At 36.1% G+C, this 25834-nt stretch overlaps 1 protein-coding gene across 1 annotated transcript in view; it reads right to left on the minus strand.

Moving 5' to 3' along the window:
• Nucleotides 1-25834, minus strand: part of LOC118197425 (puratrophin-1-like) — a gene marked incomplete at its 5' end in the record, with an annotated part of 530248 nt that overhangs the window by 229612 nt on the left and 274802 nt on the right. The window contains 3 exons of the mRNA XM_085817830.1: nucleotides 10878-10994; nucleotides 14972-15070; nucleotides 21317-21416. Of these exons, the coding sequence (XP_085673956.1) occupies nucleotides 10878-10994; nucleotides 14972-15070; nucleotides 21317-21416 (316 nt within the window). The remainder of the gene's footprint in view (nucleotides 1-10877; nucleotides 10995-14971; nucleotides 15071-21316; nucleotides 21417-25834) is intronic.

Genomic DNA, 25834 nt, shown 5'->3' on the forward strand with positions numbered 1-25834 from the left:
GCGTGACTTAGGATATATATTAGATTTTTATATAGCGCTGCTCTAACACAGGCATTTTGACACAAATTCAGAATTTTTCTGAAATGACATGCCGATTTTCTCCATATTTTGATTCCGCAAATCAAATCATGCCCAATTATTAAATTTTGTAAAATTTGGTGAGAAAATTACAGAGAAATTAAAGAATTTTTATAGGCGCACTTTTTTCAGTTTGCGCCGAGAATAATTCACTTGGCGAAATTCTTAATTTATAGCAACCTATTTGACTTTCCCTTTTTTCAATGTGCATGACGGAGAAAAAGGGGCATCGTTCATTCTTTCAAGCAATTTTAGCAAAGTGCGTAAAGCACAATTGGCGTTATTATCGCTTATAACAAATATACGAAATTTCAGAACGAGAAAATACATAAATTCCCACACATCTTAAGAAATTTTAAATAAGAAACTCTAATTTTTTCCAGGTATCCCCAGAAATACATTTACTTTAGATGACGGTAAAATTTTATAGGTTCAGTAGAAATTCTATTTTTCTATTCCAGAAATACTTCTATTTTTAATGACGGTAAAATTTTTAGGTTTATTTCATAGGTTTATAGGTTTTGATCAGAATTGATTCAAAAAGTTTCCAAAAAATTATAAAAATTACAAATTTTAAAAACAATCAGAAAATAAATGCGAATTTTATTCCGATTGAGCTTAAATTTACAACCGTGAAAGAAAGAATCAAGGAAATTTAATAACAAAGGAGACATTAATTAATATATACCAAATTCAATTAACACTGCGGAGCTGAAATTTTGAGAAGTAACGTTTTAAAAACTACTCGCGGAATTTTTATAAAACCTGGCACTTTGAAATAATTTGAGTCGTAAAATTGAAATCTGGAAAAAATATATATGTCATTTTAGAAAAAGTTCACTTTGTTTCAGAATACTTACGTTAGAACTACCTTATAGATAAATCTAATATATCCTAACTCGTGCTTTTGAGTCATAAAAAACACAATTTCGTTAATCGGCCTAGTAGAATAATATCAGATAGAACTGCCCCCCTTTTTTTGTGCGTATGTGTGTGTGTGTGTGCAAGGTGTACATATATTTTTCTATATATATTTGTAAATACGTACACGTGTATGTATTGTTATGAAATGTACAGGCGCGGTGAGATAGCTTCCCCGCAAAGTAGTTTTAGGGTTGCCACAAAATGGCAAAAGAAGGAAAGGTTGCCACATTTGGCGAGAAATTTCCCATTTGGCGACACAATTGGCGATATACCATGGACGGATAGAGAACCTTATGGAAGGAATTCTTACCGGTTTGGTCTAGAATGTCCTCGAACACAAACCGAAAGCTATATAAACCCTGCTGGTCCGCAGTCAGTTAGTGGGAGTGTGTCTAAGAGAGTGTGCCTCGTCTAGCGAGCCGTGCGGAGTCGATCGAGTTGACAGCTGGGCAGCGAGTGCCGAGTGGGTCGTCGAGTTCATCGAAGGTGTATCGCGGTTAGTGTATCGCGGTTAGTGCATCGTCGAGAGAGCGTTTTGAGCTCCGGGAACGACTGAACCGAAGAGTCGGGAGCTGTGCTCGTGTGTCGTCGAATGCATCGCGAGTTGTAGCGTGGAGAATCTCGAGAGTACGTGAAGTTCCGAGAACGATCGTGCACAGTCGGGAGTTATACTCGGGTCCTTTGCGGTGAAGCTGTCGCCCCCCGTTATTGCCTGATAGTGTGAAGGCTGTGTCGCTTATGTCTATATATGCTAATACGTAAGTATTATATATTTGTACGTATGTTTGTATGTACATAATGTTACGAATTTTGTATATATGTAAATAATTTTAGTGAAATTATATTTGCAATAGTAGTATCTTTCGCATAATTTAATGATTGAAAAGGCTCCGTCGCAAAAATAAGATTGCAGGGTCTTATTTTCATATTCCGGATCAAGTCCTTTCAACACTGAGGCTATCTCAAAAATAGCTAAGCTGGCGATGGTTTCAGCGATTAATTTTTGCCGGCGAGAAATCGCCAAATGCTGCCGAACTTGGTGATCCTTTGGCTACACTTTGGTTAGGTCTCTCTGTAACTGTTCTTGGAGCTGTAATTTACTAATTGTAATTGATCACTACATGTAACTGCAACCGTAATTGGCCCTTTTAAATACCTTCAACTGTATATGCTTTCCATTAATTTCGAGAAATCGAAGGTACTGGAAAACCCTCAGCAGCCTGGAAAAAACTATATAAGACCGCAGAAAGCAACAGTTCTGAGCTATTAAGATCACAGTTGAGTTCGGAGACATAAGAAATCTCCACGGGGCTTCGTCTTTTAGATGAACTGTGAAGGAAAACTTCTTGTCGACAAAAGAATGTGAGGATGCATTTAAGAAAGCGATGAAAGCTTTAGGAATTACTATGTCTCTAGAAAAGATTTGATAGTCATAGTTAGAGCAGTAAAACATTTCCACCATTATCTCTATGACAGAAAATTTCTACTCCGCACATATCCTGCATCGTTGACCTGGCTCTTAAATTTCATGAACTCCGAATGCCAAATAGCCAGATGGATACAGATACTCCAGGAATCAGACATTACTAGACATCATCGGAAAGAATCATCACACGGAAACGCCGCCTCCTGCTAAAAAGACTCTGTCCAGAAAGGTGCCGAAAATTGTCCAGTGTCGAAGCGAAATACGAGCGTGTTAATCCGGTCGTACGTGGAGTTATAAATTCTACCCAGGCTCATGGAGTAAAGAAAGAAGTTAGGAAAGCCCAGGTGGAAGACGGTTACATTGAATCCATAGTCGTCTGAAAAGAATCTTCAAATAGGAATCTAGCTGGCAAAAGATTTCGAAGTATACGTTTAAAAACAAAATTGGGCTTTCCGGGATTCGTTTCTTATTCGAAATTTCGCCTTGTACCGGATATTCGTACTGGATGATGAAAAGGTATTCCGACGGCAGCTAATACTTCCAAGATCCCGGATCCTAGATGTTCTTCAGCTGCATAGCAATCTGACAGGTGACAGATGAGAGAAGAATCCGGACACCCAGGCGGTTCACAGACTATTCGGGTATTGTCCAGATCCTGCAACTATATAGAGAAACTCGCTCCCGGCCCCCTACGAGGACCACATCGGGAGTTTATTATCATCATTGGAAATCAAATACAAACACGGCCATAGAAAGGCATATAGTAGTGCTATGATTAAGTTACATTACACATATAGTGGTCCTAGAGTTCACTTACATTATATTCGTTAACATGCAGTACATATATTAATTTTAATAGTAAATAACATTAATTATTTAAACACTGACATACAATTGCATGCAATAGAAATTAAACATTAAACATTAGACACTGAATACAATACGAATAAGAACCTTTATGAGTTATCCTTTGAAGTGTAGTATATTGCATGCTTTATTAAAATTAGTGGGAGCCTCTTCTGAACTACATATGTCCTGCCCCAGTGTTTCCAACTTACCCATTATGTTTCTTATGCTTTTAGTCAGGCCAATTCCTTGATTAGGGAACGCTTGAACGCAATTTCTGCGTTGTTTGGGGAGACGAATGCGCCTTACTTGTGTAAGGGGGTGCAAAGACCACAATAAATACAAGTGGCCAATATCCTCGGTTCCTTAAAGCTGGAAGGAAATGGGTCGTGTTCTGTTATAAAATGAGGTAGAAATGGAGCCGAGATTACCCGTTCTGTCTTTAGCTTAAGAAAGAAATCGTGTGTGATTCGTCCTTCCTGAGTTGTGTCTCAGTTCTCCTGCCAGTATTTTTGGGCCTGAACCATGTCTCCTTTTTCAAATGGGATTTCGGAAGTAGGATATGAACGTGCTCTGCGGCCATGTTTGGCAAGCTTATCTGCGCGCTTATTCACTAAATTCCCAGCGTGGGCCTCAATCCAGGAGATGTGTATGCTTGTAGTGCGAATGCTCTGTCTTAGCGCTGCTTGGCCCTCTGTTATTAATTGGGCTGCGTTTACGTAGATTTCGGATGACGATTTCGTCAGACTATCTGTGAAGACTGCTCCTGACTTAGCTGAGATACACTGGATCATTCTATAGCTTTTAATTTCGCCAGGACTTCCGCCTGGAAGACAGTTACCAGCGCCAAAATGTCCTTTCCAGTTTCATTTCCCCAAAGCGGAATGCCAAAAATCCGCTTCCGAATTTTTCCTCCATTTTTGAACCGTCGGTGAAGAGGCAGACTCCTATGCCATCTGTGCTTGAGTGAGGGGCTGGATTGTGGTGAGGACACATTCCTAGAGTTCGAGAGCGCTTCTACTGGAGTAATGCAAGGGCTGACGTGCAAAAGTGGCGCCAATCTTGAGACGCCTATACGCGTCAGAAAGTACCCTGTCGCTGGTGGTTTCCAGAAACTAACAGGACTAAGAACAGAAGTTACCTCTCTTCTTACTGGCCTATCGCAATACTATCTACGAGATCACCGGCTATTTCCCATCTCAGATGTTCTTCGGTCGTGACCTTCGTCTGCCTTGCAATCTGTTATTTGGTCGCTCTACGGATGTCCCATCATCGCCTAAGGAGTACACTGAAGATCTACAGGCATGGTTTGAAGTGATGCACAATTTTGTTCGACAGCGAGGTAACTTTGTGATGGAGAAGATGATGATTCGATGCGACAAGAGAGTTACAGCACATTGACTCGAGGAAGGTGACAAGGAGTGGTTATGGAATCCGATTCGACGAAAAGGAATGGAATCCGATTCGATTCGACTTGTTCCTAGACTACTATTACTTTGAATGTTGCTTGACGGCGAAGTTCCATCTAAAAATGCCAGTACCCATGTTTTGCGCAGAGTGGGGCAAAAATACTCAAAATAACAATGTTGCCCTATCGAAACTACATGCTATCACTACATATTGCGCTGCAAAAACGCATTAATCTGGAACAGCTTTCATCACAGTCATTCCCCAAGTAGCTAAATTTCGATTCCAGCTCCTGTAATATAAGTATATTTTATATACCTATTTAACTCTTTGATATTAAAATCTTTGTTCCATCGAATCAAGTTCATCCTATACATATATTTGTACTCATCCGATGTAATACATTGTTATATATAGTTATCTAATTCTTGTAATATAAGTGGTTATTCCGTTACTGTAAATATGCAAATTTAACACACGAAATACTAAAAATAGTGTTGCATAATGTCATTTATATACATTCATTGCCATAAAAATTTGCGCACCAAGAAAAAGTTGTCAGAATGAAACGAAATTTTACATATGTAAGTATTATTTTGATATAAGTAAGTGATTAGAAAATCAAAGAAAAAAAGGATAATTTATTGCAGAAAAACGTACACATGGACGGAAGTTTTAGTACTCTGTTGGACCACCTCTAGCGCGAATGCACGATGCGATACCAGCGGGCATTGACATTCCCGAATGGTATCCTAAGACATCTCGTTCCACAGTTGTTGTAACCGCACCTCTAGTTCGGCCAATCTCGTAGGCTGTTCAACTTGCCGTCTCAAATGATTCCAGACATGCTCGATATGTGATAAATCTGGGAATCGAGCAGGCCAGGTAAAGGTGTAAATGTGGTGGAGGCGTCTTGTGAGATCCGTGCTGTGTATGGCAGAGCATTGTCTTGTTGAAAACAGGCTCCTGGGAGCCCTGCTATGGGTGGCAACACATGTGGCTGAAGAATGTCATGAACGTACCGCTGGCCTGTCATTGTACCACGGATCAATATTAGGGGTGACCGTGTATCGTAAGCGATAAGCGACGGAGGACGTGACCACTACCCCTTTACTAATCAGTTAATTAGCATAGTGCCACGCCCACCCTTATCTAGAGTTTGACCAGAGGGCCACATGTGCGGCCTGCACAGGACGCTCAGACCCAACCGGTTGGCAGTTCTACGAACCAATTGCCACCTAATACCACCGGGCAGACTCCCGTCCAAATTGCCCGGGTCCAGTATTTATTGATTCATTAACAATGGATGCTACATGGCCATACAGGGGCGTTTAAAATTTACATATGCTTTGGAATACATAATTGAGAAGGGTACATAATTGTGCGTTGTATACCCTTCTCAATTATGTAACCGTGTATCGTAAGCAATGGCACACCATACCATCACACACACTGTGGGAACGGTGTGTCGCTGTAAAGCGAAGGCAGGAATTAGGCGTTCACCACGGGGCCTCCGCACACGAACACGATTGTCATCACTGGTCAAATTGAATCTAAATTCGTCGCTGAAGACGAACTGGTTCTATTCCGTTAAAGTCCTATCCTATCATGCGCGACACCACTCCAAATTCAGGCGTTGGTGAGTAGGTGTCATTGGCAGCACATGTAATGGGCGCCGCGATACCAGATGTCCATCAACCAAGCGCCTTGCGATGGTTTGGGAAGACACATGGGGCCGTAATGAAGCTGCTGCCTGTGTCTGGATAGCGGCCAATGAGGCAGTTGGCTCTACGCGTGCATGTCATATGATGTGAAGGTCTTCTCGACGACTGGTCTGTCGAGGGCGTTTTGGGCCTGGTCGCCGTGTAAATAACGTCTCTTCTAGTTCCAACCCCTCCTCACAGTAAAATCAGAATGGCCTACCTGACGAGCTACTCTCCGATCTTACCATGCAGCTTCCACCATGCCGATGATTCTTCCTCTCTCGAACTCTGACAGCTGCTGATATTGGCTTCGATGGCAGCGTAACGGCTTGTCTACCTCAGCGTGTCCTTAGAAAATGATTAAGTACACTCAAACAAGCTCTGCTTACCTGTTTCATAAGTTCAACGTCCTCTAGTGACATTACGCAATGCGCAATTCCGTTGCATTTCTAATCATTTGCATATCTACCCGACATGTACCTTCATGCCAAGTTTCGTTACGATCCCAGAATTATTTCTTGGTGCGCAAATTTTTATGCCAATGAGTGTATATCTGTAGTGTAAAAATCTTCCTTCCACATTGATTTTCATCACTTAAATAAAGCATATTTGACTTAATTATACACCAAATGTAGTATTCATTTAATGCACTGCCATATTCATATATATCTATACATACAATTCAATTCCCCTTATATACAGTATTCAATTATGTAATATGAATGCTTATATGTAATACTGTGTTATTCAAAATATCTTGTAACAATAACAAAACAAAACAAAAAAAAAAAAAATGTAATGAAAAACAGGCCTTGTATGCCAACGTAACTGATTTTCGCAGAAATGACGTTTAATTCCGTACGGCACGATCTAGGACAGAAGTTATCTTCCCGGTGTTATAGTAACCTTAGGGCGGTCCTTACACAATCCTAAAGAGGCTGAACAACGTCGTGATTCGGATCTGTAAATCATCAAATTCAAAACCTTAAGTTGATCATTATGACAGGTTAGCCCCTTTCTTTGGCCATAGCACGTAGTCCCTATTGTATAAATAATGTACATAGTTTTAAAATTAATATGGCCCTATGTGAATACAAATTTCTGCATTAATTTATTAATTTAGTATTTGATTTGTTGTACAATATTTATTAAAATTTTTATTTTAGTATGGCATTGATTTTCTTTAAGTACGGCTTCATGTCGAAAGATTGTACTGCATGTGTCATGCACTCCTTGGGAAAGGGGAGATGTTACGAATTTTGTATATACGTAAATAATTTGAGAGAAATTACAGTGCTGGCCATTAAAATTGCAGCACCAGGAAGAAATGATCTGACGAACGTCAAAATCACATGAAACTAAGAAAAGGTTAGGATATGGAAATGATTAGTAATATTTCAGCGCATTTAGACGACGCAGGAGGGAGAAACGACATCTGAAGCTATGCACAAAAGAAAAGTTGTGCAGTGGATATCTCACTCGGAAAGAGCTTTGTAAGGTCGGAGTTTGCTCAGAATATCGTGTTATGCCTCGAATGATAAGAACTGCTTACTAGCCGGAATTCGATAGAGGCAGGATCGTTGCCTATTGAGAGTGCCGATTATCGTTCCATGATTTCGCACGTCGCACTGGTCGACATCCAACCAGTATCATGCGAATATGGAATCAGTGGGTTGCTGAGATTTTTACTGAACGGCATGCAGGATCGCAACGCCCATCCATGACTAATGCCCGAAAGGACAGACATATTGTGAGGTCAGCCCTGCAAAACCGTACAACCACATCACGGATCATTAATCAGGAAATGGACATGTTTTCAGCACGACCAGTATCCGCTCGTACGGTGCGTCGACGTTTGCAGCAGCGTGGAGTACCTGAACGGCGGCCATTACTTCGGCTTCCCTTCACAATGCAGCATAGAGAGAGCGATGGCAACTCAGCTGCGTCGAACGACAAAACTGGATGAAGGAGTGGCAAAATGCCGTCTTTTTCTGTATACGTGTCTGGAGGCTCCGTGGAGACCGCAAGCCTTCTGCTTGCATTCGATATCGGTATAGAGGCTCTGCACCTGATGTGATGGTTTGGACAACCATTGGGTACACGATACGCACATCTCAAGATCGGATAGACGTTAATTTGAACGCAGATCGGTACATCTCTGACATCTTACGTCCAGTGGTTGTGGCCTAGGCCTGCCAAAACGCCACCAACAAGATAATGCATGACCACATGTTGCACATCGTGTTCTGCTTTCCTTGATACACAAGGTATTCGATTGCTGCTCTGACCTGCACGGTCTCCAGATCTGTCTCCCACTGAAAACATCTTTCATGGGTCGCTGAGAGATTGGCCCGCCATCCCTCTCCAACTAATAGGTTTGATGAAGTGTGGCATAGACTTGAAGCAGCACGGAATGAGTTGTCCGTTTCTGTCAGCCAAGCCCAGTTTGACTCCTTGTCTAACCGGGTACGGGCTGTTTTAGCTGCAAGGGGCGACAGCTGTTTCTACTAATTTCGCAACCCTGTAAACACCCAAACTGCTTGCAAATTTACTCATTTTGTTTTCGTGTCATATTATTTACTTACAATAAATATCTTTTCTGTATTTGAAATTTACCTTCATGGTGTTGCAATTTTAATGACCAGCAGTGTATGGGTGAAATTTAATACGATATGAAATGTATAGAAAAGGGTAGCTTTTCTGGAAAAATAAGATTACAGCGGCAGGTCCATTAGCACTGAGGTAAATGACTATTTCGCGAAACTGGCGACATAGCGTCAGGCTAGCGCGATGGTTTAGTTTTTTTTCCCCCCCCCCACAATTTGGCGAGAAACCGACATTTTGGTCCGGTCCCTGTATAATGTAATTGGTACTGTAATTGAATAACTATAATTGTAACACTATCCGGCCTTTACATGTAAATTTAACCGTATATGCCTTCCACGTAATTGGGAGAAATGGAAGGGTGTTGGAATTTCCTCATCGTCCGGAAGAAAACGATAAGACCTGAGAGGAGCATCAGTTCCCAGTTTTTTAGCTCAGAATTGAGTTCGGAGCATTAACTCCGTGCGAGTTTCGCCTTTTAGGTACACTTTGTACTGCGCGGTGTTTAACTTTCTTAGCAGTTTGATTACTGATTTTGCTCTTTGATACTGACAAGAGCTGTACAAGTATTTTTGTGAAAAGTTTCAGAACTGTGAAGTGTTTGTTTAGGAAAATAAATTTTATCAAGCTGTCATTGGTTCTGTCTGAATTCAATCCATTACGAACTCGGACGCATGCAACGATATGCATATTTATATGTATGTTTTTATATAGGTAGGTATATTTTTGCAGATATGTTTGTATATATGTAACGAAACAGACTTAAAAGTAATGATGTTTTAAAAGTAATGATATTGATGGCCCAGGATTTCTTTCGGAATGACGCAATACAAAAAAGGTATTACTATTTTTATAATACAAACGGGAAATACCCAAATTTTAGGTAGTGAGAGGCTATTTCTAAATTATATTTTTTATCTTTCTTACATATTCTTCTCTTCAAGGAGGAAAAAACTTAGCGACAGAGAAGACTTTTTAAAGAAAAAGCGTCAAATGAAGAAAAATGAAAAGATTCATCACTGAAATCCGAAGTCAACAATATTACGCATCCATAATTAAATCAGTGCCCCAAACTCAATAGCAGTATTTCCAAATCAACTACAAATTGATTTGCTATTCCACTCATCAGCCTGCATTTATTAAGCGTGTTTCCAACTAACATGTATGAAATACCTTCGTACATTTCCGCTTTTGCATCGAAAATTAAACGGAGGTCATCAAGCGTCATTTACTCCGCAAATGCTGAACTGTGGGAAATCCTTTGCATCCGTTTCTGATTCCTGCAGTTTAATATACGGCCTTACATTTTTCGAAATTATTTTGTTTCGGTCAAAATGTATTAAATTATTCGGTGAAATCAAAATTACTGAAATATTACTCCTGCTATATTTATGATGTTAAAATATAATTTATCTTTATAAAACTAGTGTCATAAATTTTTATATGTGCCATAGTTAATTAGATTAAGTAATGGTTACGTAAACAGTTTATTGTTCACATGACACGTGGTCATGTTAACATTCTGTACTGTACTCTTGTTATCTCTTTTCTGTCTCTTAGAAGTGAAACATATGAAAGTCATATTGATTCTCATGTGAATTTGTGAATTGAATTGAATGATTCTCATGTGAATTGAATGATTCTCACCGATTTTCACATGAACAACCATATAAACTGTGTGTCATAGAAACATGGTTTATTGTTCACTTGACTGTTTTCATGTCGGCAGGGGAAAATAGTTCATATCAATGTTCTCTAGCTCATCTAAAAAATTTTAGGTGCAGTTTTGAGACACGTAATGCAAGCCATTTTAAGCAAAAATAATGAAAACAAATTCAGTGTAGAATTTTTGCAGTATAAAAGAAAAGACCTTTTTTAAATTTCATTACCTTTCTGAAACTGATCCACTCCTGATGGTCGTACACGTACACCCCACCATACTTAGACAGTAATTGCTCCTTCTGGATGTAATTCAGGAGTTTATCTTGCGAGGGCAAAACCTCGAACTGAAAGAAATATAAGAAAAGAAATGAGAATTTGAAACGATTGCAGCAACTTTTTCAAACCAATGGTGACAAAATCAAGCAACTGTGGCAACTTCTTCAAACAAATTTTGACAATTTAAAACAATTTTAGCAACTTTTTCAAGCTAAATGTGACAATTTGAAGTGGTTGTGGCACCTTTTAACAAACTGCGAAGATTTCTAACAATTTTGGCAACTTTTTTAAATGAACTGTGGCAATTTCGAACAATTTAGGCTACCTTTTCAGACAAAGTGTGATAATTTTAAACGATTGTGACAACTTTTTCAAACAAATTGTGACAATTTCAAATGATTGCGACAATGTTTCCAAACTAACTGTGACAATTTAAAAAACACATAAGACAACTTTTTTAAACAAAATTTCACAATTTCACATTATTTTATTTCTATGGCCACAACTCTATACAAACTGGCCGTAAATACCCACAACACTTTACGACTATTGACTTGAGCACAATGAGGAAGCGATACATATAAAAGAACGAAGACAAATTTTTTACATACAATACTCAATTAAGATTGCACATAGTGAACAAAATACGATCCATTTAGAAATGCTACGTCAAGGAGAGGTGGCCAAAATGATGGGAAAACTATGCTTTAAAAAAGTTCATTTTGTTTCATTCGATTACACAGCAACTTAAAAATAGCTATTACTTGTTTTGCCGATTATTTATTTCTAAAATGTGTTCAAAATAGCGTTGACTATTGAACTACGTCCATTCAAAAGTGCAGACATTGTGTCCTGGTGGTAATACCATCTTTCCAGACAGCAGTGACTATGTAATAGCGCAGGCATTGTTTCCTACTGGCAACTCAATCTTTCAATATAGCGGTGATAGCGGTGTTTCAATATAGCGGAACCAGGTCCGTTTAATGGTGCCGAAAGTTTTCTATTGGTAACTGCACCTTTCATGAGCCGGTAACTATGTAACCATGTCCATTCAATGGCACAGACACTGCTTCCTACTAGTAATTGCATCTTTCGAGATAGGTGAAGGGTGGGGAACACCCGAACTTCACTATGGGATTTTACAGGTATTGTTCCCTCCTACTAGTAAATATCTAGAAGAAAGAACGTCCTGTTGGGCGAAATGTGAAATCTTGAGGTACTGGGCGTTTAAACTGGTGATTTAGCGCAAACTGGTAACATCGCGTTCCACACAGCCGCTATCTTTATGGATCTGATTTGATTGTTACACATAGTCCACTGTAATTTTTTTAAATAGCCTCCATTGATATGGGTCAACCTTGCAGAAGCACCGACATAACTCTGTGGTGTAACAGTAATACTGCTGCTTAAGTTGTAAATACATAGGCAGTAAGTTAAATACATAAGCAGGATAAGGTTTCAATAACAGACTGAACAATTACTTTGCTATTTCTTTATATAACTTGATAGATCTTACTTGGGTTATTGAATGCACCTATTATACATACAATACAGATAATTCATACGACACATTTGAGATAAAAAATTGAATTACATATTAAATAAAATAAGGTACCTTAAATTATAACAATACAAAAAATGACAGAATTTCTTTATTGGGATTTGTTTTCGGTGATTTCAGGAACATGTTAAACGGGGGTGGAAATATAGGGATTGGTGTTTCTGTTTTGTAGAAATGCCCGTGCTATGGAGATGTACAATGATCCGAGTTGCGCGATGACACTTAATCTTGGTATAGAGCTCCTGGATTTTTAGTTCATTGTTCATCATTAAGTTCATTAATCTTTGAACGCATATTTGAACCCGTTTGGCTATTAAGGTACGTAGGTTCTATTCTTGCTGTTTTGCTAAGAGGTGTCTCATTGCTCTGTGGTATTGAGAGAAGTTTGAACAATTTCTGTTCCATATGTGTTAATTTTAATTTTATTATTTTTTTATCTTATGGTTGAAGTTGTGTTGTGCGATTAGGAGACATATGAATGCTGGGGCAATTGAAGACGGATGGCATAGGTGAAGGTCTTGGGTTAGTTGAGAGCTGAAGACATAGTGATCGGTGTCTCCGTGATCTCTGTATAAGCATATATCTGTAGCTGTAACTCCTCTTTTCATGAAATAATCAGGGAAAGTTCATGTCCTGTTAAGTACTGAGTGAGGTGGAACTGAACACTTCTTGTTGTTGTGCTGACTTTTGGGTAAAAGGCGAAGAATCTGCGTCCTGTAGTGGCATTTTCCCTTTCCTGCTGACAGATGTCGTGTATTTTATTATTAATAATATTTCGAATGAGATTTCAGGAGTTTGACTGATATGGGTGTTTCTTCTTGGTTTTGGGCGGCTGCATTGGCCAATTTCTCTCCCCATGGTCGTTACTCACATCATTATTATGGCCTTTGATCCAAGAGATGGAGGTGTTGGGGTTTGATAAGTTTTGGGATGATTAACTGATTTCAGATGGTATGGCTATCTGGGTTTAATATGGAGAATATGTCAGTTTGGCTTTTGGAGTTTATATTTAGAACCTGTACATTACGAAGTTGGCTAAATACATTGCTGTTTTGATTGCACATAATTCAGCTTGGTGAATGCTGTTAAATTAGTTGAGATGGCCTTTCCAGTCTACTAAGCTCTGAACTGTATTCCAGGCAGAAATGTGAACACCACAGCCGACGTTTTCTTGAATTCTGAAACCGTCAGTATAAGCGATTATTGCATTCCTTGGGGTAAGGATGTCATTCTTGATATTAATTTTGCTGTGAGGTTTGGCTGGGTGTCTACGGTGGAGAACGGAATTCATACTCTTCTGCAGTAAAAAAAATCTTGTCTGCAATCGAGATGTTTGTTCATTTTCAGTTGTAGGACTGTGGAGTAAAAGGTTTTGTGAATTGCTAGTAGGTTGAGACAGGTGACAGTGAGGATAATGCTGCATTTGATGTTGTGCGGTAGCCGCAAATGATATACAGGTTGAACTGCCTGTAAATGGAAGTTTGGATTTTCTATTTCCTTTCGGTCACAAGGAAGTATCCATATGGCGGCTCTGTATGTTACCATTTTCACTATTATCGTCAGAAAGAGAATTTTGGTAATATGTGAGTTGAATCCTCGGTTGTATCCGTAGATCTTCTGAGGATGATGCCAATTTGGTGCGTTCTATTTTTGGTTTCCTCGAGATGGTTGATGTAATTTTGTTTATGATCGATGTGAATTCTGAGGTATTTTATGGTTTTGACATTCTTGTGGCCTCCTTTGATCTCGAGTGACAGTTACTTTGTAATATTTGTAATTTACTTTATATTTTGCACAAAGACAGTTACATTCGGTTAATGTTTCTTTCAACTTATTTCAAGAACGTCTTGAGTCCTTTGACCACAAACGCGACGTTGTCGGGGAAAGCTGTAATGAAGGTGTTTTCTGCACATTTATGGTTGATTATGAGACTAAATATTATGTTCCATAAGTCTGCACTCATGCAGGAACCTTAGAGGCAGCCTCTTGATTTTTTGCCGGAGATGACGGTGTCGTTGAAGTGAATGAAGCTATTTCTGTTATTGAGAAAGTCCTTGATAGTAAGGTAAAAGTTATTTGGACATTCTAGGTTGTTGAGAGCTTGGAGAGTTGAAGGTCACCAAAGTGAGTGGCCACCAAAGCGAGTCAGGTCTAGGCTGGGAATTGCAGAGTGATGTGTCTTTTTTTTTTTTTTTTTTTTTTTTTTTTTTTGTTTTTTGTCCTCCTACCAATAGCGCAGGCGACAGATGATGCGAATATTTTTTTACTTTTTAGAACGTAGCGCTAAAAAGCCAGGCGAAAAAAAAAACGCAAGGAAATACGGTCTATTATAGTAAATACAGAATTCTTCAGTTTATATAAATTCATTTATTTTCATTATTTTAGACAAACTCCGTATGAATCAGAGATAATACATAACATCATTTTTCTGTATAGTTCATAGATAAAACAAGAAGCATAGGAAAAAATATTTTCATACAGTACCTGAACTCTGCTTGTAGGAAACAAAGCACTTCGCTCTAATTTGTTGTCATCTTCTTCATACAAAATTAGAACTTCACTTATCACATTGGATAGATTGGCCTGAAAAAATTACGCATTCCGAATTAGGATTCCAATGCTAAATATAAAAAATAAGTAAATATAAATGCTAACTTTACCTCGTTCTGCCCATTTTAAAAATTAAACCATGTCATATGATCCTTACATAATGCTAAGGACGTAGAAATTACATAAAATGCGAATAGCTTCTTGTCAATTATTACAACTTTAGGGCACGCGTGTCATTTGTCGTTTTGGTAACATCGTTGAAAATTTTAATTTTGGATATGAGCTCTGATAATTTTTCCGAAGTTACGAAATCAAGTTTAAAATACAATTTTCATTTCTGTTTATAAGCCCACCGGCGGCCGAGCGGTAAAAACGCTGAACACTGGTAGTTCGGTCTGAGGTTCGAATCACGCGAACGGGCTGGCTGCATGGGCGTTTTCGTGGTTTTCCCCATGTGTAACGTGTATACGAGCCAGTTTCAATTAGAAAGCCCTCCACGAAGGCATCCCTCCCTTTAGGCAGATAGCCCTCGTGTGCTTTGCCATAATTAAATAATCCAATCCATTTCTGTTTATATAGTAAAATTTGCCCATTGAAAGAAAAAAAAAAAAGCCTGCATATTTAGCTAGTTGTAAGCTTCTTGTTTTGCAGCTAGTAACTTGTAAAAACTGTCACTTTTGCTGAGTAATGTTATGGGCGAAATAGAATACGATATTATTTAAGAGATGGATGATAACGATGTTAATGGACTTGCTTCAAGCAAAGAGAGATTTCCGAAAATTGCTAAAAAATTCCGAATTGTACACCAATATTGAGAAATTTAATTAATGTACATTAGAATTAAATAAAATGAAACTAATGTTTTTGTTGAATTACTTAAAAACTTAAAATAACATTTTTAAGACTGAATCATTTTGTAAAGGTATTATTATTTCGATTACATAAATTCATAATATCATTTTTATGACCGAATTATTTTGTTAAAATTATATTTTGTTTTTCTTTTACTTATTCGACACATTTTTTGGATCCCCGCCTCCTTTACAGGAAAAAAAAGTTCCAACGACCCTCTTCCACATTAGTAATTATATGAAATATTAAATACACTGTTTCATACCTATTTAATATTGTCTATTTATTAAGAATCACAAAGTAGAAATTAATTATAACGACTATCAAACACAGTACACTGTTTACTAAAAATTTTAAAATAAACACAAAACCAATAAAAAATAAATAAGATATTAGAGGTTGGTGGAATTTTAACTATATATTAATGTCGGTTTCCAATTTCGTTAACATGAGCTGTAAATTCTCCTCAGTGATAAGCAGTCTGTTCCTTTTCTTAGACAGTAAATTAGCTACTGCACTGAACCACCGTTCAGCCGAATAAGATAAAGGAAAAGCAATTAAAACTTCTGTACTATTACCCAAAATCCACGGTATAGAGCTGGTACTGATTTTTGAAGCCTAAACCCTCGGTATTTATTTCTGAATTTTATTTCTTTGTTGGTTGTGAATTGTACGAGTTCACAACTAAAGATATGTCTACATTTAAATGAAAGAGTATAAAACCGAACTTCGTATATCAATGTTTAAAATATCCTGGAATCACTCAAAATCAGCATGAAGAACGTGGAAGTGATGGCAATAAGTAAATATTCCTGTTTTGCAGAAACTCCTAATAACGTGGAAAACTGGCTACATTCACTTCTACCTAAATATCGTTTGAACGGAACATGTTTTTCCACAAAATCAGAAATGATATTTTTTGTTTTTAATTAAAATTCAATTCATCACCTTGCAATTGTAAATTTACCTCATTGAATATTTTAAACAGGTCGCAATGTCACTTTTGAGTGTAATCAGGTTTTCGCGCAATTTTCCGTCTCTATTTTTATGGAAGTCCAATACTAAGTCAAACTGATTGAAAAACGATTCAGATAAATACCTTCGAGAACCAACGAATTTCTGTGTGCGATATTTGGTACAGTTGATTCACCAAGCTGAATGGAAAATTTGCAAGTAATCGCATAATGATATTTCAACGTCTTTAGCCATTTCATCTATTCTTCTTTAACTGAGTAACAATTGCGCTCAATTAATTATTCAGAGAAATTTTTCTGATGATATCTGACGGTATCGAATGATAAGGAACGGTTTTTATTACTTCTTTGACTGACGAAAATATTAATTCATCATGTCGAAAATATTAATTTTAACAGCACGAACGGCCGCCCATTTTGATTGTCTTTACGCCCCCCATTTGCTTTCGGATCTGTTACTTCCCCTGTTGGGAACTTATGGTATGTATGTACAAGGGCAATTCGGAATCTCACTTCCGTTTCGTTGTAAATAAAAAGACCGCATAGGTTCAACAAATTTTTTATTTGCAGCTAAAAGGTACAGCTGCCCTCTATTTTTCAACACAGCCACCATGTACACTGCGGGGGAAAAAAAAAAAAAAAAAAAAAAAATGAAACAGTTCTATATCTCCCATACTCGGCCGATTGATGAAACTACTTTTGAATTTTTCATGTCTCGAAAGCGCGACTTAGAATATATATTAGATTTATATATAGCATTGTTCTAATATAGGTATTTTGACATAAAATCGGACTTTTTCTGAAATAATATGCCGATTTTTTTCCATATTTCGATTCTATGACTCAAGTTATACCAAACTGCCAAGTTTTGTAAAAATTGCAAGCGTGGATTTTAAAAAATTAGCTCTCAAAATTATAGCTTCTCAGTGCTAACTGAATTTGATGTATATTTAATAATATCTCATTTTTGATTAAACTTACTTGATTCCTTCTTCCAGAATTTGAAATTTAGGTTCCTTCCAATTTCCTATTTTTTATGATTTATTTTTAAAATTTGTATTTTTAAATAATTTTTATAAATTTTTCGAAAACAATTTTGAATTATAAACGATAAAAGTTTTACCATCATCTTAAAATAGATGTATTTCTAAGCATACCTGCAAAAAATTAGAGTTTTTTATTCAAAATTTCCTAGGATATACGTGAATTTACAAATTGGCACGTTTTGAAATTTGCTATATTTGTTAAAAGAGGTAATAATGCCGAATGTGGTTTACGCACTTTGTTAAAATTATTTGAAACAATGAGCGATGACTTTTTTCTGCTCGTTTACAATGAATGAAAAAAAAGGAAAGGAAAATAGGTTGCTATAAATTAAGAAGTTCGCCAAGTGAATTATGACGCAAACTGAAAAAAATGCGCGAAGATAAAATTTTTAAATTTCTCCGTAAATTTCGCACCAAATTTTACAAAATTTCATATTTAAGCATAATTTCAGTCGTTGAATCGAAATATGGCAAAAAAATTGGCATCTCATTTCAGAAAAATTCCGAATTTGTGTCAAAATGCCTGTGTTAGAGCAGCGCTATATAAAAATCTAATATATATCCTAAGTCACGCTTTCGAAATATGAAACACGCCAGTTAAATTTCGTCAATCGGCTAAGTAGAACGAGAGATATAGAACTAACCCCCTTTTTTTTTTGGTGCAAGTTGTATATGTACATGCATACGTACGTATACAGGTACTGTTACGAATTTTGTACATATGTTAAATAATTTTAGTGAACTATAATGTAAAACTGTATTTTTTTTTTTTTTTAAATCATGTAACGTGAACTCCCGAGTGCCAAATAGCTAGATGGATACAGAGACACCAGGAATAAAACATTATTATACATCATCGGAAAGGATCATCACACGGAAACGCCACCTCCTGCTAAAAAGACTGTCCAGAAAAGGTGGCGAAAATTTTCCAGTGTCGAAGCGAATTACGAGCGTGTTAATTCGGTCGTTTAATATTAAATAAATTGACTAACGGATAGAAAGGCAACATGAAGAGGGAGATATAAAAAAAGGTTGGATGACAGAGACGCACGGGGTAGAAAGACTGAATATGTGCACTAAACATCTCTAAGCTAAAAATATCAGTATGCTGCAAAATAATGGCTGCCCCGTTAAGCTTAGCAATTTAAAATAGTAAACTGGTCTTAATTAAATGCATATGCAAAAATACTTCCAACAAGTAACCCCCCCAAAAAAAAAACACGGTTGATGCAAATGCATTTAAAAGCTCAGAACAATTATTTTCTGAAATATGACATGTTTAAAATTAGTACAGGTGTCTAGCAAGGTACACTTTTAAAAGGTATTTCATCCGCCTTCCTAGCGTGCCTTCGTGGTATAGTGGTTCTGCACGCAGGCCCGGTATTCCAGAGATCCGTGGTTCGATTCCCGTCGAAGGCGATTGCTCACTTTTCATCTTGCCTGCTTCCAAAAAATACCTAATGTCTCTGCAAAGGACTACTTAAAGCCTTAAAATAAATATCTAAACTTCACAAAGCAGCTTCTTTATGATAAAAGCAATCAAGCACGTGTAAAAATTCAATATAAATACGTATATTTATTTACGTATATTTAATACGTATATTTATTACGTATATTTATTACGTATAGTTATTAGGGTAAATATCCTAATAACTACAGCAAACATGTACAAAATCCGATATCCACTGGTATTCATCAACCAGTAATTATCACTTCATGACATAATAATGTGTGTTTGAACCTGCGTCACTGAATTATTTTGTAGAAAATACTTTTCCTTTTCAATTATTTAATTATTAGTTTTCAATTATTATCTATATCATTTTCATGATCGAGTACTTTTGTAAAAATACCTTTTTTCCAATTATTTAAACCTATAATATCATTTTCATGATCGAATCATTTTGTGAAAGTAATAATTTGTTTATTTATTTAAACTTATACCATTTTCATGATCGATTTCTTTTGTAAAAATATCTTTTTTCCAATTATTTAAATCTATAATATCATTTCCATAATCGAATTACTTTATGAAATTAATAATTTTTTTTATTCATTTAAACCAGGGTTTCTTAAACTTTTTTTCAGTCGCGATCCCTTTTTATCACTCAGATTTTTCCGCGACCCCCAGGATTCCATAGTATTTACAAAAATTTTGACCGATCTCATAAGTATTGCGCAAATCCGACAAACGCGTGAGTGAAACTGTCAATTTTTTAACTTGTACTGTAATATACTATTGCAGTTTTAGATCATTAACTTTAATTTCTAATTTTAAGACATAGAACAATGTGAAAAGTTTAAATAAGTAACACACGAAATGACAGCGTCATGTGCAAAGTAAGGAAAATGAACGTTTATATTATAAAAAGAATGCGTCGAAACGTTTTCGTTTTTTAGTTTGTCTGTATTGTCTTATCTTTATCTATTTTCAGATACATTGTGTAAAAATATTTGGTAAATGTAAAATTATTATAATAAGTTAAAGAAATATTAAAACTGGTAAAATTTTTGGCGACACCCTGCTGCAGGTCCCGCGACCCCCTTGGAGGTCGCGACCCACAGTTTTAGAAATCCTGATACCATTTTTATGATCGATTTCTTTTGTAAAAATATCTTTTTCCAATTATTTAAAGCCATAATAACATTTCCATAATCGAATTATTTTATGAAGATAATAATTTTTTTATTTATTTAAACGTATATAATTTTCATGATCGCATTCTTTTGTAAAAATCTCCTTTATTCAATTATTTAAACCTATAATACCACTTTTATAACCAAATTACTTGGTGAAACTAATATTTTATTCAATTATTTTAAATTAATTAGCAATTAATTTTAGTATTAATTACAAGTTACTAATTTAAAATGATCTTTGGCTGAATTACTTTGTAAAAATAATATATTTTTCAATTATTTAAACCTAAGATATCCCTTTTATGATCGATTTATTTTAGAAAACATTTCGAAATCGTATATACACCAAGCCTAAAACTTCAAAATCTTGGCTAAAAGCAGAGTTGATATATGGTAATTAAATACTAATTATTACATCTCTCATCGTATTCATTGTTAGATGAGAGCGATAAATACGTAATCTCATAACTATGTATTTCAAGGCAATAAAATATGTATTAAATTTCCGGTTATGTATATGCAATAAAATAATTACATGTTGCTTTCTTAATTTTTTTGACTGTTCAGCAAAACAAAATAAAAATCCTTGACATCCATTAGTATTCATGAACAATAAATATCATTTCATGACATAACAATCTTGAAAAGTGAAAAATAATCCGCTCGTAGCCTTCTTTGCCAAAGTCTTTTGCAAAACTTAGCGGATTTGCAATGAAAGATTGCTTGAAGACTTAATACAATGCAAAATTAATGAGATGTGGACTTACTTCTATCAGGCAGAAGGTTTCATCTAGGGCGTTCCAGAACTCCTCGGAATGTCTGGACGCATCGATCAACATCAAGAAACCTCTGGAAATGACTTCTTTCCTAGAAGAGAAATTTCAATTTCGGTTACTAGTTGATATTAATTTCTCAAAGCGTGTAATTAACTCTTCATTATTCATATTTAATTGCTCTGGCTCTTACGAAAAGGTCCGTTAATTGAGGTGTTTACGAAAAAGGGTGATTATAGAGATCGCGTTTATGTTCAGTAATCTACTGTGGTAGTCAAGATCGCCATTAGAAAAGTACTTAATATGCTTTACCAGGAGTAGAAAATAGCATTATTCTCAAAAGATTTAATAAGAATTTTAGGATTTAATTAATATTGAAACTACACTTAATTAAACACACTGTTTTGACTGAAACTGCACTTACTTTCTTACTGAACCGTTACACTCACTTTATGTACATTTACTTTGCGCGTGTTACATTCTGCGTGTGTTATACTTTGCTTTACACTTTGGGATTGTTACACTTATTCCTGTATTTACTGAAGTGTTACACTTTATGGTTAGAGCAATACTTAACATACTACCTGGAATTTTACAGATATGCTATTTCTACTAACCCACTTTTTTTTTCTTTTTAACTTTATTTATTAAGCATTATTTTCTTCGCATTTACATCATTCAGCAGCAAAATTACAAAAATTTTAAAAGCAGCATAGCAGTATACGTTCAGAATTCCCGATGCAGCGTTAAGTGTTGATATACACTTTTCTGCCTTTTTTTAAAAATTATTATTTATTTATTTATTTCTTAAAGTCCTTTCTCAGTTCATCATAATGTTCAATTTTCTTACTAAGAAGGTTTGACAAAACTTTTTTTTTTCTGTTTTTTATTATTAAAGTTTTGCATGTTTACTTTGTTAAATATGAAATTCTTGACACTTACGCCATATAAAATTCGATTCAACAGCAAAATCAGAAAATATTTAAAAACAATATATCTTTAGAATTTCCAATAAGCTCTCTCTCTCAAGCTGGAGATAAAAATGTCCCACCCCCGTACAGTGTTGGCACAGCTCGCTTTGAAATCGTTGCGTTTGTTAATCAAAACTCGCTAAAGTTTCACAAATTATGAGACAGATAGTAAAACAAATTCGAAATTCAAAATTCCGGTTTCCAGGCACTCATGTTCGAGTGGAGGACTACGTTAATCAAAATTTGATTAGTCTAGGTATTGCTACTTTTTTACAATGCGAGAAACATGCATACATTCATGCATATTCTTAATTATACAATTTCTTCAAATATAATACAGGGCGACAGTATTTGGTAACAACAATTTGAAAAGTGATACGCCGTTTATAGTGATTCAACGCCGTTTCGAGACTAATATCCCATTCGAAACTAACGTCTCTTTTGGGCTTAAAAAGAAAAACGATAATCTGAAAGAATTTAGATTTTAACGTCACACTGGAGCCTTTGATTAGGTCTTTCATGCTTCTGCTAAGCTTCTTTCGAATCTGCTCTTAGACTTACTCCTACTAACACAATTTTTTGTCGCTTTAGTTTTATTATTAAGCATCCCTTTCAGCGCATTTACGCTGCACAGATTGCAAAAGCAAAATCACAGAAGTGCTTAAAGTTTTGGTTCATTCAAATCATCCAAATTTTTGTTTTCATAATAACTATTTTAGGCGGTTGGTATAAAAATATATAGAATAGCAGTAGTTCATATTCAATAATCGGTAGACTTTCTCCGAATCAATGACTTCAATGTTACATATTTATATAGTACATAGTACAGTATATATTAAATGTAGAGTGTAATACAGGGTAAATATATAGGTACTATATAGGTATATACATAATAAATATACTATAAAGTAGTGCACAGTAAATATCTTGTGTTATACTAAATATACCGTGCATGAAGTATACTGAATAATTTATACTAAATGTACTATAGTATATAGTGAATATATTGCATAGTATATAAAGTATATAGTGAATCTACTGTGTAGTATATAATAAATATATCATATAATATACAATATAGTTTTTACTACTCTATGTACTACTTATATTATATATATGTAAAAACTACATGGTATATGTATGCACGACAGATTTTATGATTTTTATAAAAGTGATTTCTTTAAATTTAAAACTGCTAAAACTTTTAATATGGGCAGTGCCAACACACCGATGTTAAACAGCGGAGTTTGTTGATTTAATTCGAACACAAATATATTGCGAATGTCAATACACTTCTTTTACATCGCCGAATTTTGTGATTAAATTTGCTAACATAAACACCTTACGCTTTGCAGGATGGCAACACAAGGCTTTACAGACGACAGATGATACATCTTACCGCATTTATATTATAAATAAACTAATAATAATAGTTATAACTTCTTAATGATACTTCGGCAACAATAACAGCCCATTAATTCTGATCAGAAACAAGTAACTAAAAAGAAAAATATTATAAAACAGTGACCTAGATTTAAATGATAATATATCGTCTTTGTAAATAATGTACATAACTGACACATAAAATTTATACGCTATATCATTTAGAAACCACACAATGCTCAAACGAATAGAACTGATTTATACTTCACATTAATTTGGTGATGTCTATAGGGTGTGTCTCAACTCTTTGCGTCAAAGGTATAAGACATTAATCAATTCTTTTATCTCCTTGATCAAACATATCTAATACTTGCCACATCTCATTAAAGACCTCATTTGAATAAGCCTAATGATGAAATGGTGTTGCTATATAAAGACAAGAAATTACGGCAAATAAATAGATAAAAAAATCAGTTAATATTTTACTAGTGAATCTTTATTTAGTGAAGCAATAATCAAAATAATTACCAAGTAAATTTCCATCGAGGTGTTGAAAAGAGTTTCATAATAGGCATCGATTAAAAAAAAGAATTATCATACTAGCGGCAAGGTAATTTCGCCATTTCATCACCTTTTTAGACATTTTCCAGGAGGAGGAAAAAAAAAAAAAATCCTCGAGCTCGTTCTAAATAAACTCTTCAAAGATATTAGCTCCAAACGGTGCATTGCATTTTAACCGTCATCGATAATTTTTTTTTCCATCCTGAAAAAGAAAGGCTTGTGTCAGGAGCGGATGCGGCTTGTGGGAATTCTAGAAAATGTTCGAAAGAAATGTCCACCTCGTCACTAAACATGCCAGCGCCTTTAAGTCGGCAAGCGTTACCCAAGACAGAAGTCATCATAAAGATGCTCTGACATAATGGTGCCGGCACTGCGACGACATGCTCAACCCCCAAAGTTAGAGATTGAAGTTCGTAACGATGCCGGCACTTTTAAGGGGAGATTTCGTCGAGAATCCCAATAAAGGTACCAGCACCTCGACGAAAGCTGCTTTTCTCGAAGTTATAAACTGAACCTAATAATGACACGGCTTTATAAGTGTGCATATACTTTCATGTCAGGACCACCATTAGCAAACATGGTCCGCTTATATAGTGACGGTTATTAGTGCCGGTACCTTTAGAATGAAGATTTCGTCAAGACAGAAACCATCGTATATGTATGGCACTTTCATGGAAATTGCTTAGTCCAAGTTCTAAACTGAACTTCATAAGGGTACAGACACCTTTTACGCAAGTCGGTGGCTATTCACTGAAATAAAAGTGAATTTCTGAAGGTGCCGGCATATCTTGATGATCGATGGCAAACTTGGGAAAGGTTCCGGCACCTTCATTCGAGTAGGCAACTATTTACCTAGATCTTCACTGAAACGTCACGCAATCTTGGTGAAGGTTGCAACTTCATAAGTGTACCACGGAGCTTTGTGACATAATGCTGGGAGCCTTTGTACTTTGGCGATCAATGGTCATCTTGCAGAATCCGCAGCACTGAGACCACCCTTAGCCTATGTCAGTCGCTCTCGAAATCGATACAGTATGTATAGTTAGAAGAGAAACACGTCAACGTAAAATTTTAAAATAATATTTTTTTTATTACCTTTATAAAGGAAGCATCCTAGCTTAAAAGTGCGGCACTTCACGCGAATCGGCCACTGCTCGAAAAAACAGAATGTTTCATCAGTGTCTCCGCATAAACAGTGGCGCACATCTATGCAAATGCGTCACTATTCGAGGGACAGTACTCTATAAGGGTGTCCGAGGATAAAAGTGCGGCACCTAAAAAAAGGAAAACCTTTAGTTTAGAACTTGGAGGAAGCAATTTCCAACAAAGTGCCGTACCTTCACGATAGTTTCGGTTTTGACAAAATCTCCACCCTAAAGGTGTCGGAAACTTTACAAAAGTGGGCTTCTGTTTGCCACGAATATCCGTCCATAAAGGTGCTCATACCCTTATAAAATCAGAATCTCTGTAAAGTTAACTTTATAAGTTGAAGAAATCAACTTCCATAGGTGTGCTGGTGTCTTCTATACGAGACCATCTTTACAAGCAGTCTTGCAGGAGCTCTTAATTTTCACTATGCAGCTCGCCCTACTTTTTT

The sequence above is a fragment of the Stegodyphus dumicola genome, chromosome 5 (genome assembly GCF_044657685.1).
Source record: "Stegodyphus dumicola isolate Sdum_Otavi_A_Nest chromosome 5, ASM4465768v1".
Lineage (NCBI taxonomy): Eukaryota > Metazoa > Arthropoda > Arachnida > Araneae > Eresidae > Stegodyphus > Stegodyphus dumicola.